General features: G+C 44.8%; 1 protein-coding gene and 1 long non-coding RNA gene across 2 annotated transcripts in view; one reads left to right on the forward strand and one right to left on the reverse strand.

The window, feature by feature from the left end:
* The window catches only part of LOC108891796 (protocadherin Fat 2-like), a 56,706-nt gene that overhangs the window by 31,171 nt on the left and 9,527 nt on the right, over nt 1-16,008 (reverse strand). Inside the window, 8 exon segments of the mRNA XM_018689119.2 lie at nt 444-654; nt 1,076-1,288; nt 2,475-2,537; nt 2,685-2,824; nt 7,686-7,893; nt 8,637-8,948; nt 10,045-10,103; nt 14,893-15,204. Coding sequence (XP_018544635.2) covers nt 444-654; nt 1,076-1,288; nt 2,475-2,537; nt 2,685-2,824; nt 7,686-7,893; nt 8,637-8,948; nt 10,045-10,103; nt 14,893-15,204 — 1,518 coding nt within the window.
* Nucleotides 8,941-9,600, forward strand: LOC127139661 (uncharacterized). The gene is made up of 2 exons (XR_007809981.1): nt 8,941-9,059; nt 9,171-9,600. It is a non-coding gene; the product is annotated as an uncharacterized LOC127139661 (long non-coding RNA).

Consider the following 16,008-nt stretch of genomic DNA (forward strand, 5'->3'; position numbering starts at 1 on the left):
TATAAAACACACTAAGCAGGCACATTGTGTTTCTCTGCAGCAGCAGGGGTCACGCTCTGCTGCACTTTTTCACAACTACTTTGATCAAACATGATCAGCAACATCCTCTGGATAAAACCTACACTGCTGCAGGAGGAGGAGAGCTGTACGGCTCAGCAGGAGCAGAGAGGAGCAGAGAGGAGCAGAGAGGAGGAGTAATAAAGTGACAGACTGAGGATGAGGCTGTAATTCAAATCCCATGGCAGCGACAGTGACTGAGACACTCTCTCAGGTTTCACGTCATGTCCTTGAACCTGCCTCTGCAGCGAGGGCGTCTGGGCAGATCCCAGCGGTCAGGAGGAGAAAAAGGCGGCAGCTCCCAGGTGTGAATATGAGTGACTGAATGAATGTGAAGCAGAGCGAAGCTAGCAGAGATAAAAGATAAAAATAAATCCTCTGCTCACCGGAGTGCAGAGAATAGATGATGTCAGCATTGCTGCCCACGTCCTTGTCCAGAGCCTTGACCCGGACGACCTCAGAGCCCACGGGGACCAGGTTGGAGACGCTGGCCTCGTAGCGGGGGCTGAGGAAAGCTGGGGAGTGGTCGTTACAATCCTCCACCACAACCACCACCTTCGCAAAGTTCCTCTTCACGGGGATCTCCTGATCCCGGACCTGAGGAGGAACCAGGGACTGTTAAAGTGTCAGGGTCTGTCAGAGTAAAAACTACTGAACAAAAAGAATAAAAATATTAGAAAATAAAGATCAATGCTGTTTCCTCATCTTTATGTTTGTGTGTTGAGTCTGTTCATATTTAAAATGTAAAAACACTGTTATATATTTTGACTTATCTTTACAGGAGCAGATGTGTTTTTATAACATCCCGCTCTTTGTTTTAAATGGATTTAATCTAAACTTCAAATAAAGTTGAAATTATTTTTAAAGCATCTTAAAATTTAACAGTGACATGAAAAACAAGTAGATGCTGGAGACTTTATCTGAGGAAGACCATGTGTGCTGGTTGAAAGCTCTGTGTGAGCCACTAAAGGAACTCCTTTCCTCTCCTGTATCCTGCTGAGATAAAGTGAGTGGTTACCATGACAATGAGCGTATGGACAGAGATCTTCTCGTAATCCAGCTCCTCGGTCATCACCAGGACTCCACTCTTCGGGTCCAGGTGGAAGAACCCGGTGCTGTCCGGGTGGAGGCTGCTGTGGATGGAGTACACCAGCTTACTGTTGGTGTCAGCGTCCTGAGCACTGATCTGCAGGATGTCCTTCCACGGGGACGTGTCCTCAGGTACCCTCACCTGTACATTCACAGGGACAACAACAGAGACAGGAAACAACAGGAGGTCTGAGGAAACTGGATCCAGATTTTATTCAGAACTGAGGACAGAAAACATCCAGAGACTGTTGGACCAGAGACTGGACCAGAGACTGTTGGACCAGAAACTGTTGGACCAGAGACTAGACCAGATAAAGTTGGACCAGAGACTGTTGGAGCAGAAACTGCTGGAGCAGAGAGGGGGAGGATGGAGAAAACACTCTTTTTGTTAAATGTGACATCACATAAATCCTGTTTCCTGGTCCAACTTCTCTGAGTCTGTCAGAGTCTGTGTTGTTTGAACAGATCTGAGTCGTTCTACTGTTTCCACTGTGACGAGAAAGAGAAGAGGAAACAGCTGCAGCTGATAAGTTACAGGTTTTAAACGAATAAAGAAGAACAAAGTCTGATGTCAGCGAGTGCTAACGTTAGCTAGGTTAACTGGCTAACATTAGCACCTGCTCACATCAAACTTTGTTCTTCTTCATTGGTTTAAAACTGTAACTAATCAACTGCAGCTGTTTCCTCTTCTCTTCCTCATCGAACAGACAGGGAGGCAGCAGCCTGTTGGACGTCCTGCAGGGTTTTAACATCTCTCTAATTCATCTTTAACTAGCTCACTGCTCACCACAAAAAACACAACACCAATCAGTCAATCAAACTTAAATGTGAATGATCAATACAGACAGAGAGGGTCGAGGTCAGAGTCTGTCTGAATCATTAAAAAAAGAAAAGCTTGGCTCGCTGAGAGAATCATCTCACTGTCTCTGAGTAAAACCTAAATCTGATCTGGTAAATCCAAACAGAAAGGTTTTCTCTTTTTTACAGTGCAACTGAGGAGGTGTAGAGCCACAGCAGGAGGAGCAGGAGGAGCAGGCGGAGTAACACCACCACCAAGACAAAAATCCTCCTCCTCAGTCATAACTCAGTTTAAACAGGTTCAGAGTGATTTACTCTTTACTTTACTTAACTCAACACAGTGCGTTCAGGTTCACTGTTAAAATGAGTGATCAGTGTTCAGCCTCTGGAGGATGAGGCTCTGAGGAGGCTTTTGTTTTGTTCAGACCTACAGCACTTACCTGCCGTCACACCTGGCTGTATCTCTGACATACATGACTCACCTGTAGTCTGTGTGTTCAAATGATTTAAATCTACTGGATCCTCCTCACCTGGTACAGCTGCTTCATGAAGACGGGTCGATGTTCATTCATGTCCAGCACACGGACGTAGGCCTGCAGGTGGAGGAAACAGATTCTCTGCATGAACCACATTAAATACGCCGAGGTCAGATCAGACTCTGAACCAGACATTCAGGAAATTAATGAAGGTTGTTTTAATGCAGCTGAGGACTGATCATATCTGACTGTGTGTTTTCTAACCTGCGTGATGGCGCTGTGGTGGCCGTCGGTGACCCGCACCGTCAAGTTGTAGTTGGAGCGCCGGGCAGCATCGAGGTGGCGGGCGATGGAGATGGTTCCACTGTTTCTCTGGATGTCGAAGTCCTTCTCCTCATCACCACCTGACAGAGAGACAGAGGTTTGGTTCTATCAGAGGTCAGAGCTCTGTGTTCAGACCTGAACCTCTGCTCCGAGGTTAATAACTCACAGATTTTAATCTCTGGAGAGTTTTCTGGTTGCTAATCTGCGAGCTAAGGAGGCTTCAGGAGACTTTTACTGAGGCTCAGCTGAGGAGAACAGAGATGAGCTGTGTTTCCCTTCAAGTGAATTTAAACCCAAACAGAACCAGAGATGGTCTTCATGGGACCACAGCACCTGTTTATACATGTGTGAAGACTGGACCAGATCCTGAACTTTAACCCACGCTGAAGGGGACTCCAGTATGATCACTGTTCTCTCTCAGTTCATCAGGCCAAGGCTCTGAGTTACGATGGAGGACAGATGGAAGGTTTAACTCTAAGTGACCTGTAGAAACACTGAAAGGAAAAACTCCTTCACAACGTTGATGATTATTTTATGTTTGGTCACAATGATTCACAGAATGGTAGAAACAGGAGAACCAGATAAAACTTCCCTCTGTGTCTCTAAAACTTTAAATGTGCTCAGACTCAGAGTTTCTCTGTCATGTTCTCACTACCTCAGTTTCTAACTCCATGTTACTGTCAGCAGTTAACATCAGAGTCTGTTGAAGAGTGACAGAAGCATGAAGACGTCCTGAATCAGAGTCTGGAGGTGATGACAGAGACTCCAGGTGTTTCAGTGATTTATCACTTATAACTCTTTAAATCTACAGGGACACACTCTGTCCATCTGCTGCTCTCCTCTTTTTCTTTTCTTCCTTCTGTTTTATTCTTGTTTTTTCTTGCATCATGTCCTCTCCCCTCCCTCCCCCTCCCTCTCTCAGCAGGCTGGGTGTACATACGTGAGGAAGGTAAACCTCATGCCTGCTCAGCCAGATGGTGTTTATTAAGACATCCACCTTGCAAAGGGCTGAACACACAAACACATACACAAATATAAACACAAACATAAACATAAACATAAACACACAAACATAAACACACAAACACACAAACATAAACACAAACACACAAACACAAACACGCAAACACAAACACAAACACACAAACACAAACATAAACACACAAACATAAACATAAATATACATAATTTTCCCCCAGACCACAGGAACAATGTGCAACAGAGATTTTTGTTCTTTAGATTCAAAACAGGCAACAGAGCGAGGAGAGAGAGGCGGTGTAAATACAGACAGAGGAAAGAACCGACACAAAGACACGTCCAAACATCTAAACGTCCAAACATCTGAATGTCCAAACATCTAAACGTCCAAATTTCAGAATCTGTTTGATAAACATCAGAGACGAGAGGAAAAAGAATAACAGACCTGCTGAACAAACCACTGACACCTGATCTGCTCTGATTCTTCCATGGTCCCCAAAAGATAAACCCCAATGATCTGACCATCGAGACAAAAAATCAGGCATCAGGTCATCAACATATCAGTTTATCTGTCTTTAGTTCTGAGCGAGATGAAGCCTCCTCAGGACAGATTTCATTTGTCTGATGTTTGTTTTGTTCTGCAGGTGAGTGCTCAGGCTCTACCTGCTGCTGTAAAACAGTGTGTCATATATGTAACACAGGGTCACAGAAATAAACTGGACTCATGTCTTATCAGCTAAGATGGCGGCAGACGTTCGTTTTCAGGTGAACAGATGTCGGCTGCAGCTTCCTCCAGTCGCTCCTCTCAGGAACAATAAACGGTTCAATTCCTCAGCTCAATCTGGGTCGACCTCAGGGTCTCATCCAGGTGTCATCCAGGTCCCTGACCTGCCTTACAGCCTCTGCTCAGGAATGTGCCCCCCCCACCCCCACTGAGAGAATCATCCTCTGTGATTTGATCTGTGGTTGTATTATCTGAGTCAGTGAGGACAGGTGAGGCTCAGAGATGACGATCGATTAATTCTTTCCTTCCTACCAAAATCTGACAAACACTCAAACTTCATGAGAAACATGAAACATAACAACACAAACACTTTCAGTGGGAAACTAATGATCTAATCAATCAGTGAAGACTTATCTGTGACACACAAACTGTTTGATTAGTTAATCCAGAACAATAATGATTATTGATTAATCATTCATTTATCACATGTCAAATATTCTCTGAGTCCAGACAAATAAACACAAATAAAATCAGTGTTTGAAGCCTGATTAAGATTTAAGTTATAATAGATCAGAAAAGGTTCAAGGTCTCAGTCATTCACTCACTATCTATGCTGGGGGTGGATGGTGTCATCCCCTCCTCAGTCATAAATCTGAGCTACTTCATTTAATCACTTCTCCAGGTGAAACTCTCCTGTCTATAGAGGTGAGATATGTTTCCGTTTTTCTGTATCTTCCTAAACATCTAACGACCCCTACATTCACCCTCTGGGAGGGGATGAAGAGAAATGAATCTGAACTCAGTTTCTGCTCTTCTTTTTATTCTGGTGGTGTTTCCTGCCAGACTCAGACCTGAACTCATAGAGAGAGTCACGGCCTCAGACCTGCAGGTGCTGACCCTCATCTGGACCACATCACACCCAGCTGGGACCAAGTGCAGCGTAGGATCAGAGTTCTCAGTCCAGTGAAGTGATATGTGATGTATTCTGTGATCGCAGCGTGGTGTTATTCACAGAAGGTGTCTGAGTGATTGTGACAGCGAGGGAAGTCTTCATTTGTCTCTCTGAGTTATCTCAGTGACCGGGGGGGGGGGGGGGGGGGGTGATAGGCATCTGTGCTCTGCTGCTGGAGGGAGGTGGGGGGATAAATACCTGATGATATCTGCATGGGGGAGAGAAGCAGCCCTCATCAACCAGGCTGTGATGTGGGTCAGCCATACACCACTGACGAGCCGAATATGAACATGGCCGCCGGTCTCCAGTCTCAGAGGGATGGAGGGAAAACAGTTAATGAAAGATGAGTTTGGACAAACATGATTAGAGAGGAGGAGGAGGAGCTGATGTGACGGCTGACAGGCCATCAGTGATAATTACTGAGTTCTGTTGGCAGACCACACAGAGAGAGAAATGCTGCACAATTATCAGCTCTACAGAAAACACTTCAGCTCTGACTGAACACAGCTGCCAGAAGAAAACACACCACGTTAACAGGTAACTTCTACCTGAGGCTGCAGCTCAGACCTGGTCTGATGATAAGGTTGGTAAGAACAGAGTCCTGCAGGACTTTTACGTGTCTTAAAAAAGGCGGTTGCTAACGAGTGTCTAAATGAGACTACAGAGGTTGTCGGGGACGTTAACATGAAAACCCATCTACTCACCAGTCCACCTTTACAGCCTCGTTGTGTTTCTACTCACGCTCTTTCAAACTCTCACTAACTTTCTAAGAAGAAAGGCTTTTGTAGAAGAGCTCAGAGCTAAATGAAATGACCAGTTGGAAGCTTAGTGGTGGAGACGTTGACGTCATGTGACCGTGGTGTAGTTGGTTTATAGCCTAACATTAGCTTCTTACTTCAAACATCAGAACAGTGGTGTTCATCTGTGAAGATGATCTGATCAACTAAACCTGAAGGATCAGAAACTTTAGCTGCTCACTGTTTATTTTCTGGAATAATCCAAAACACAATGAAAAAATTCCATTGGCTTTTTGTGGAGGGAACCAGGCTGATGCTCACTTCAGGACTGGACTACAGAAACACATCATCACTGTATAAGGACACAGTCTGAGTTCATGTAAAAGTAAAGTATGTGAATAACTGTTGCTGCTGCAGTGATATGAACTTGTACGTTTTCCTGTTAAAGTCATCGTGAACATTAACAGGACAAACACTGAGTCTCAGGACGATCAGGACTCTTTGCTTCGTGACACAGTGAATGTCATCATCCGGTGGCAGCAGCTCTGAGACGACCCAGTATCCCCTCAGGGAAGCAGAGAGAGTCTGTTGTGTTCTGTCGGCTTCTGGCACAGAGCAAGTTTGGCACAGAAAACTGAACAGGAGGGACCTCGGACTTTCTCTGCACACGCCGCAGAGCCTGGCAGGAAATGGCCTGGCAGAGCCTGATGTGTTTTCCTGAGAGTCTCGAAGACAACAAGATGCATGGATTCAGAGCGACGATTTCCACTTCAACTACAATATGTTTTCATTTTCTTTTATTCTCCAGAGAGTCATCTAACAGCCCTACAGAGTGGAGGGAGGAGGAGGAGGAGGAGGAAGAGGAAGAGGAGGAGGAATGGCCAGTTGTCCCTCCTGTGGTGATCTGGCAGGTGATGAGAGGAGGAGCGCTGCTGATTTATCCTCACAGAGAGAAAACGTCCTGCTGATCCCACCGACACCAGGACCTTTCTTGCCTCTCCTCCTCCTCCTTTTCTCCCTGTATTCATCCATCTCTGCAGGAACTCCTAAGCCTCTGTTATTTAGATTCAGTTTCAGTCTGTGATTTATAAAACGTCACAGGAAGCTGCTCAGTAACTGAATCTATAACACATCAACACAAAGGAAAGATTTGGCAGAAACAACCACAACAGCTTCTTTATAGTAAGGGTACACCTGGCTCAGGTGAACAGTCACACCCTGGTCCCTCAGGGCTTGTCTCTTCACCGTCACTTCAAAGGTTTGTTCTCTAATGTCAGCGACAGGATATGAGTTAAACTGAGTGCTTTCTAACAGAGGATGAATGAGGTCGTCTGAACATGAACACAGCTCCTGTCACCTTCAATCAAACAGGACTAAAACATTTAGTGAGAAACAAACCTCCTGTTTAACTTCAACACACTGATGGAAACAAACAGAGTCAGAGGATAGAGAGAGAATAAATCAGAGCTGACTTTTCAAGATGTTTTGTCTGGTCAGCAGAGAAGGTCAGGAATCAGATAAACTCTTTCTACCTGTTCAGGTGAACTCACCTACGATGTCGAACCAGCGCAGACGATGCGTCTCCGTCATGATGATTCCCACCATGTGAGTGACGGGCTCCGTCTCCATGACGGCGAAGGTGAAGTGCGGCTCGTCGAACGTGATCGGCTCGGCGGAGGAAGGGGGGCGGGCGATCCACTCGATGTCGAGTCGGGCCGTGGAGGATCGAGACGGACTGCCCTGATCTGACGCTTTAATCTGAAACAGAAGGATTAACAGAGACGACTGAAACACGTCTGAAGCTTTAATCCTGAGAGGAGCTGAAACTGATTCCAGCCTCTTTAATGTCCTCATCATGTGAATAAAACATCTGAAGGTGCAGAGACACCTGACATCTGAGGACCTGAGACTGTGATGTTTATTTAAAACTAATTAAAGAAACACAGTAGCTTGAAAATCCAACCTTTACTCATTCACTCATTTTTAATCTGAACATGAGTTGTTTGTGTAAAACGTTGATTTAACGGAGCAGTGTTCAGGTTTCTGTTCATCTTTAAAAGGCTGAAAGCAGTGATGAACTGATGATGAATGTTTAGTCTTTGTATCTGATATCACTACAACACAGAATCTGGATTCATCCGCCACTGAAAATAGTCGCCAACACAGTCCCTGTTTCCTCCTGACCTCTGTCATCAGGAGGAGGAGGAGGAGGTGACGGACTAACTGTTGGTTTGTTGTGTTCAGTCAGAGAAACAGAATAAAACCATGAGGAGTTAGAAACTCTGAGTGTGAACTGAGTCAGTCTGCAGCTCACTGAGAATCACTGACAACATTCACTGATCTCAGAGCAGCTGTTAGTGGAGAGCAGATTAACCACAGTTAATTTAGCTTCTGACAGAAACTGAAACTGAAACAGAAACAAAGTGAAACAGCCTCCTCATCCTGCTGACAGACAGGAAACACTCTCAGCTCTGTGAGGTTCAGACAGGACAGTAACCCACCGTCAGGATGCTGTAGTTCCCGGGCCAGAAATCACCGTGAGCCGTCACCACGCCCGTCACCGCGTCGACCTGGAAACGCCCGTCCTGGTCATCCTGGAGTTTGTAGGTGACGTCGGCGTTGGGGCCCTCGTCGTCGTCTCGGGCGAACATCCTGCAAACCTCCTGTCTGCCCACCTGATGGCGCTGTTCAGGCAGCTTCACGTGGAAAAGCTTGTCTGTGAACTTGGGCCTGTTGTCGTTGGCATCAAGGACTCGGATCACGACAGTAGCGGTGGAGCGTAAAGACGGAGATCCGTTATCTGAGACAATGACCTGAGGATTCAGAAGAGAAGAGGGTCAAGATCAGAGTCAGGATCAGGGTCAGGATCAGATATAAACTCTGTGTTAAATCTGCCTCCACAGGTTGAATGAAGAGAAACAGCAGTGAGTCATTACTTCTTGTTCCCAAAAGTTTGGATGTTAACCTGCTAACATGCTAACCTGCTAACCTGCTAACATGCCTAACCCTAACTTCTCTTTGTGACCTTTGTGAAGGTTTGAAGGTGGATTCAGTCTGAGCAGCCTTCAAACACCTTCTTCTTCTAATCTCCATCCATTATCTACACCTCTCAGCTGACACTGGGTGAGAGGCAGGTTCATCCTGGCCTGATCACGTCCATCAGCAAAGGTCAAAGCTGACCACACACAGAGAAACTCGGAGCAGCTCAGTCTCTGAGGTTCAGGACTTGGACCTGGTTAAAGCTGTGATGAACAGGACATCTCCCTGAGAGGCTACAACCTCATACCCTCCACTCTGACACAGTGAGGAGAGATACACTGGACTTTACATTCAGGTCTAAATCTGGATAAACACTCACCTCACTGCTCAGGGTAAATCCACATAAATCCTGATTCATATGTTGTTGTATTCAGATCTGATGTAAATTTAATCTGTTTTTATCTATAAATGTTATTTTCAACGTCACAGACGTTTTCTGTTCTTTACAACATCAGAAACAGATAAACCATCACACTCACAAACACACGTCTGAGCTTCAGGAATCTGTTGGTGTTTTGTTGTGACTCAGAAACTGTTTCTGCTTTTCCAGCTCTACCTGTGAGTTTACAGGTGACAGGTGAGTTACAGATGACAGGTGAGTTTACATAGAAACACACACACAGAGTTCAGCTGATGAGATCAGCAGGTTTCACCTCTTCTGCTGCTGTAAGTTCATGGGAGGGTTTGAATGAACAGATAGAGTCAGCCTGTAGAGCATGTGTGGTGATTGATTCATTATTGATTTATTATTGATTCATTATTGATTTAATATTGATTCATTATTGATTCATTATTGATTTATATATTGATTTAATATTTATTCATTATTGATTTATTGATTGTCTCAGCAGCAGCAGAATGTTTTCTCACCTCGACACTGTGCTCAGGTTTATCCTCCCGATCCAACGCTGAGAGAGTACTGATCACACCTGTACAACACACACACACGCACACACACAAACACACACATACACACACAGACACACACACACACACACACACACACACACACAGAATCAATCATCTCAGTGAGAGTTAATTACACTAAACAAACAACAACTGTTACTGCTGCTGTTATTGTAGGTGTGTGTGTGTGTGTCTGTGTGAGAGTGTGTGTGTGAGTGAGTGTGTGTGTGTGTGTGTGTGTGTGTGTGTGTGTGTGTGTGTGAGTGTGATCAGATCTGCCAGTTGATCCACATCCAGGATCTGATCAGGATCAGGATCCAGCCAATCAGAGGCTCAGGTTTTTTAAAGCAGCACACATCTGTCAGGAGGTGACTCAGCGTCTGTCTGTGTTGGTCTGGTCTGGTCTGGATCAGCAGGTTATTCAGACGTTTGTAGGAAATCTGAACTTTTCCTTCACTTCAGGCCAAAAAGCAGAAACTTTCTGCAGAATAAATTCATGCTGTATGATCTGCTGATCAAACTCTGACCTTTGACCCCATCTCATCCTGAAGTCTGAACAAACAGAGTCAGGTATTTTACCTGGGGTAATAACAGGCCTCAGGAGGAGTGAGAGTGTGTTTAACTCTGCTGTTTACGTCTGTAAATAACCTTCCAGTCTTCACTGTGACTGATCAGAGATCAGCTGTGTTCAGGAGAAACTGCTTCCTGTCATCAGCCGTTTATTATCAGCCTCTTTTTTCTGACTTATTCTTTATCTCTGTGCCAAAACACTCTCTGTCATTTCCTGATAATAACAACCAGCTCCCATCAGGGAGGAGGTTTCATGGAGGTGGTGCTAACAGGTTTAAGATCTGTCTCTGTCTGACTCCTCTGACACAGAGCAGCCTGAATACTGGTATCACATCTCAGGACAAAGCGCATTCACTGAAGAACTGAGCTTCAGTGAACCTGCAGAGTTCAGGTCTGACAGAAGGAGTGAGTGTGGTCTGATTAAAATGAACCTTCTCAGCTCTGCAGACGATCACAGCTTCACTCTGAGCTTCTTTAAACGCCTGAGGAATGACTGAGTCTAAAAGAGAAGCTTCAGAGAGACACTGCAGAAAGAAGCTTCAGAGAGAAGCTTCAGAGAGAAGCTTCAGAGAGACACTGCAGAAGAAGCTCAGAGAGAAGCTCAGAGAGAAGCTGTAGAGAGAGAGCGACTTGATGGTGGAAAGATTCAGGTGTTAGGACTCAGAGCAGGAGGAGGAGTGGGGGCTGTTCTCTGCAGACTGAGCTGGGGGGTCATTAAGTGAACGACCCCACTGAGGGTCGTTGGGTCTTTTTTTTACGACTGAACAAACAGGCCCTACTCTGGGGGGGTGGGGGGGACAGGTGAGAGCATTAGAAAGTGTGTTTCTGTCATTAACTCAGACGTGGGAATCAGAGCCGAGGCCGCTCTCTCTCTCCTGTCGCCTGTTTTCACTCAAAACCCCGAGAAGATAAACAGCGTTGTCTGACATGTCGGGGCCCGGTCTGTTTGTTTCCTCCTCCCCCTCTCTCACCCGCTGCGCCTCCCCCTCTCTTCTCCTCTTCAATGCTCCTTTATTCCTCTCTGCTCTGTCTAATCACAGCTACAATAAAGACATGTTCTATTATGCCGCAGCATTTCCAGGCAGCACTGAGGGAGAGGGACGAGGTCTCTGGTTAGAGAGTCCGGATTCACTGAGACACAACGACTCCTTCACTGGCAGATGGAAACACAGTGATGAGAATAAACAACAGATTGATGAGCTGCAGGAGAGAGCTGATAAAACATGATCTGATCTGATCAAACCTCTCAGCCTCGTTAGCTCCACTCACTGACAATCATATCTGATCACTGACAGACCGACTGTCTCACGGTGCATTCAGGTACAACATGAGGCTTTCAGGTGTCTCAATCCATGGAGAGATCCAAACGGAGCAGAACTGATTCACACGGAGCAGAGTGACACATCACATTCACATTCAAATGTTTCAGAGAAGCTGAATCAGCTTCACTGATGCACAGAGACAGACTCTGATAGAGAAGCTTTAAAGGACCATGTCACTGTTTTTCTTATCACTGTCATTAACTCCAGTTTAAAGAGTTTGTCTTCTGTCGTTTTAATCAGACACCATTCAACCAGGAGGAGACAGAGCATGGTCTCGGGACTATTTTCAGCGGCAGATTAATCCACACTACACTGACTCTGATTGGTTCAGGCGGTGTAATGAGACAATATAAAACCATGTCTATGTAGAAGGAGCTGCAGAGACTCAGTGATGGAGACAGATCAGACTGTGTTTGTATTTGTTGACCATGAGAGAAACACAGGTCCTGAATCTTTAATGAAGCAGCTATCAGTCTATATCAGCTTCGGGATCTGAGCTGAGATTTGAGGAATTCTCTGTTGAAAGATGCTAATGAATTGGGAACATTCCTGACGTGCCCGGCCCTGCCAACAAACAACACATCATGAAACCTGCAGTGATCTTACATAACCAAACACAAACCAATTTTGGGTCGTTCTGGTGAATCTGCACACCCACAGCTCCGAGCACAAACCTGCTGTCTGAGTCAGAGAACAACACAGAGCGGATTCCTTCCTTCCTGAAACTGTGTAAAGTTAATTCCTCTGAGCTGAATCAGAACGTTCAGGAGAATAAATCTGCAGCCGTGAGTCACGTTGGTCATGTCGAGGCACGAGAGGTTTCTACACCGCTCACCCTCACCCTCTGTTAATGTGGGTACATCTGAGAAATTAAAACATGGTGGATCATGTTCTCAACAGTGCGTTGTGTTGTGTTGTAACACTATCTGCCTCATTTCCATGGATTTATTTGAAGCTGAGATCAGATTCTTCTTGTGTTTCTCTGTGATAGTTCAACATGTCCTCTTCATGCTTCTCCTGCCTCTGAACAAATTACCCTCTGATTTAATCTGCAGGTCCACCACAGGCATTAATCTGCTGCAGCCTCCTCTGCTCTGATGTTGGAGATAACATCTGTCTCATTCCACCTCCTCCTGAAGGTGTTGGATGGAGCTGAGGTCAGAGCTCGAGTCTAAACCTTCAAACTGAACCAAGAAAAACATTTCTCTCTATCCTGGGGGGTGGGTGTTGGGACAGAAACAAACTGTTTCACATCTTTTCCCTCTTCAGAGAAACAGTCGAGAGGACGGAGGTGTCCACAGACGTCTGTCTCTGCTTTCAGTAGCAGTGTTTCTGCTGTCTGACATGTTTATTGTGTAATTAGTTGTGTTGACTGTTTCCTTTGTGAAGCGGTTCAGTTGTTGATGTGTGGTTAGTTTGGTCTGTTCTCGTTCCACCGGTTCTTTATTATTCATTTCTCTTTTTAGCATTAGCTGCTGCAGGCTGATCTGAAGACAACGAGAAAGTTCATAGACTCAGAGGAAATCCTCCATCCACACTGAATGTGTCTTTTCATCTTGACTGAATGAAAATCAAATACACCTGCTTCTGCACAAAAACAGTTTGTTTTAATGTGACAGTGTGAGTGTGTTTCCACACCTCCCGTCCCCCCTCCCTCTCTGTAATCCCTCAGTGTCCTCAGGGTGTGGACAAACACAGCAGCTACCTGGGGATTAGGAGAAGAGGTCGGACCTGTAGCAGCTTGTAGCACTCATTAGCTTCAACATCAAAGTCACTGAAGTGACTCAGCTGCAACTGTCAGAGACGAACGTGTGAATACCTGGGTGGTGGTGGTGGGGGTGGGGGGTGGTGTTTATATTTCTCTCAGCGAGTCTTCGTCCACTCAGAAAAGACTGAAGTTCCTGTTTTATTTAAGTTAAATAAGTTTTATTTTCTGCTTCTCTCTGACACGCCTGGCTCTAGAGCGCTGAATCCTGCTCAGACTTGTAACAGAGCATTAGCAGATATCTGCCATTTATCACCACCCCACCCCCCATGTGGGAAATAACTCAGCTGCAGTAATAACCCTGAATCACAGTGTAAATCTGCCAACACACAGAGATAAGAGACTGTCAGAGAGGGACGAGTCAGAGCTGCTGCACATGTTTTATATCCACACGGGGGGGGGGGTTGTTCATGTCTCTGCAGCTTCAGGTCAAACATAGAAAAGTTTCCTGATGAAATGTCAGATATTCATTAGCATTATCAGTTTATTGAACTGGTGGAAGTAGACAGATGTCTGTGTTTTTCTGTTGCGTCATCATGAGAATGAAAAAGAAATTACTTATTATTAAACTAAATAAAAATCTTTGAGGCTCCAGCTGAAAAGATGTTTGAAAGCTTCAGTTTACACTGAACTTCAGATCGTTGAATTGTTTTTATAATATTAATATAAAATTATTATTGAATAAATATTGCTCCAGTGTCGTTGTTGTTTAAAGGATGAAATGTGTGACGGGTTCAGGTTCTGTGAAGAAGCTGATGATGAGTGAACTTTAGTTTCCTTAGGTCTGTAAAGATCAGTCTGTGAACAGAACTAAATATTAATAATGAAAATACATGGTGCTGTTAAACTGTTTCTGTTTAGATCTCAGAAGAAAAACTGAAACTCTCTGAGGTTCAGTCACAGACTGAACATGTCTGAAATGAGCAGTGACATCTGAAGCCCTGATGAAAACATGAAAATCATGTTGATTCCTGATGATTGTTTTTTTTAATCAGAAACTAATCAATCAGTTAAATTAGAATTAGTTTCTGCTCGTGCATGTGTCATCAGCTATAAGAACCTTCAGATCCACTGGGAGCCTGTGAATTATCTCTGTTTACTTGTGCTGTGTTCGATTAAATTGTTTCATAGTAAACAACATTCACTGTTAATTACCTGTTTTAGGATCCACGTCAAAGTAGGTCCGGCGAGACTCCAGCATCTGGAAGGACAATTTCCCCTCAGAGGACGTGTCAACGTCTTTGGCCAACACCTGGACGACAGATTTCACCTTGTCCACGTTCTCCTGGACAGAGGCAAAGTAAACAGGCTGGGACAGCTCTGGAGTGTTGTCATTAACGTCCAGGACCTCCAGGAAGACATGAGTCCAGGAGATCAGAGGCTCCGTCCCCAGGTCAGTGACATAGACCGACAGCCAGTAGTGAGGCGTCATCTCGCGGTCCAACATCTCCGTCGTACGGATCACACCTGAGACATGTTACAGGAACAGGATCATTGTTTAGAGCTTTTACTGTGAACAAGTATCTACATGTTTCCTACCTGCTGCTGTGCCTCAGGAATAAATCACTTCTCACTTAATCAATTTCAAACTTAATAACTGAAAGCACCCTGGACACCCAGGCTTCAGGCCCCTGTTTACAGTTTAAACGTCTGATCGGGACACATTTAACATCCTCAGTTCTGTTACTAAAACTGACTCCAGGTCTGTACAGGAAGATGAATACCTGGTTATGGTTAACGTCTGAAAACCTTCAGTTTAAACATGACGACCCTGGGGGAGAAAACCAGCAACACAGAAACACAGATATATTTCACCACAGGTTCATCAGGACTGATTTTATCTGAGCTTTAAAAGCAGCAGGATGAAGGAGTGTGCTGCGATCGGCTGAGAGGTGGCAGAGTATGAAACAACACCTCCACCACCACTTGTCATAAACCACACAGCTGTCTCATCTGAGGGAAACTACACCAGGAAATGTTTTCCTGTAAAAAACATGTCACTCTAACACTAGAAGAGACCGTTTAAAATCATTGGTGAAAATTAGCTGAGATATTATACCTGATCTGACCTCCCTGGAGGACCTACTTAAAACAGGAGAAAAGATGAAATGTATGTTAGGAATGGCTGTTCCTTGTCTTCAATGGATGAGAAGTCTTTCAATCTGAATCTGTGTGATACATTCAAAACTTCAAGAACAGCTCCTGATGAACCTGTGAAGACTGGTTTACCAATTAAATATAATTAATTCAGCACAACAGACTGAATTAATC

This window comes from Lates calcarifer, unplaced genomic scaffold (assembly GCF_001640805.2).
Source record: "Lates calcarifer isolate ASB-BC8 unplaced genomic scaffold, TLL_Latcal_v3 _unitig_2026_quiver_651, whole genome shotgun sequence".
In the NCBI taxonomy this organism is placed as follows: domain Eukaryota; kingdom Metazoa; phylum Chordata; class Actinopteri; family Centropomidae; genus Lates; species Lates calcarifer.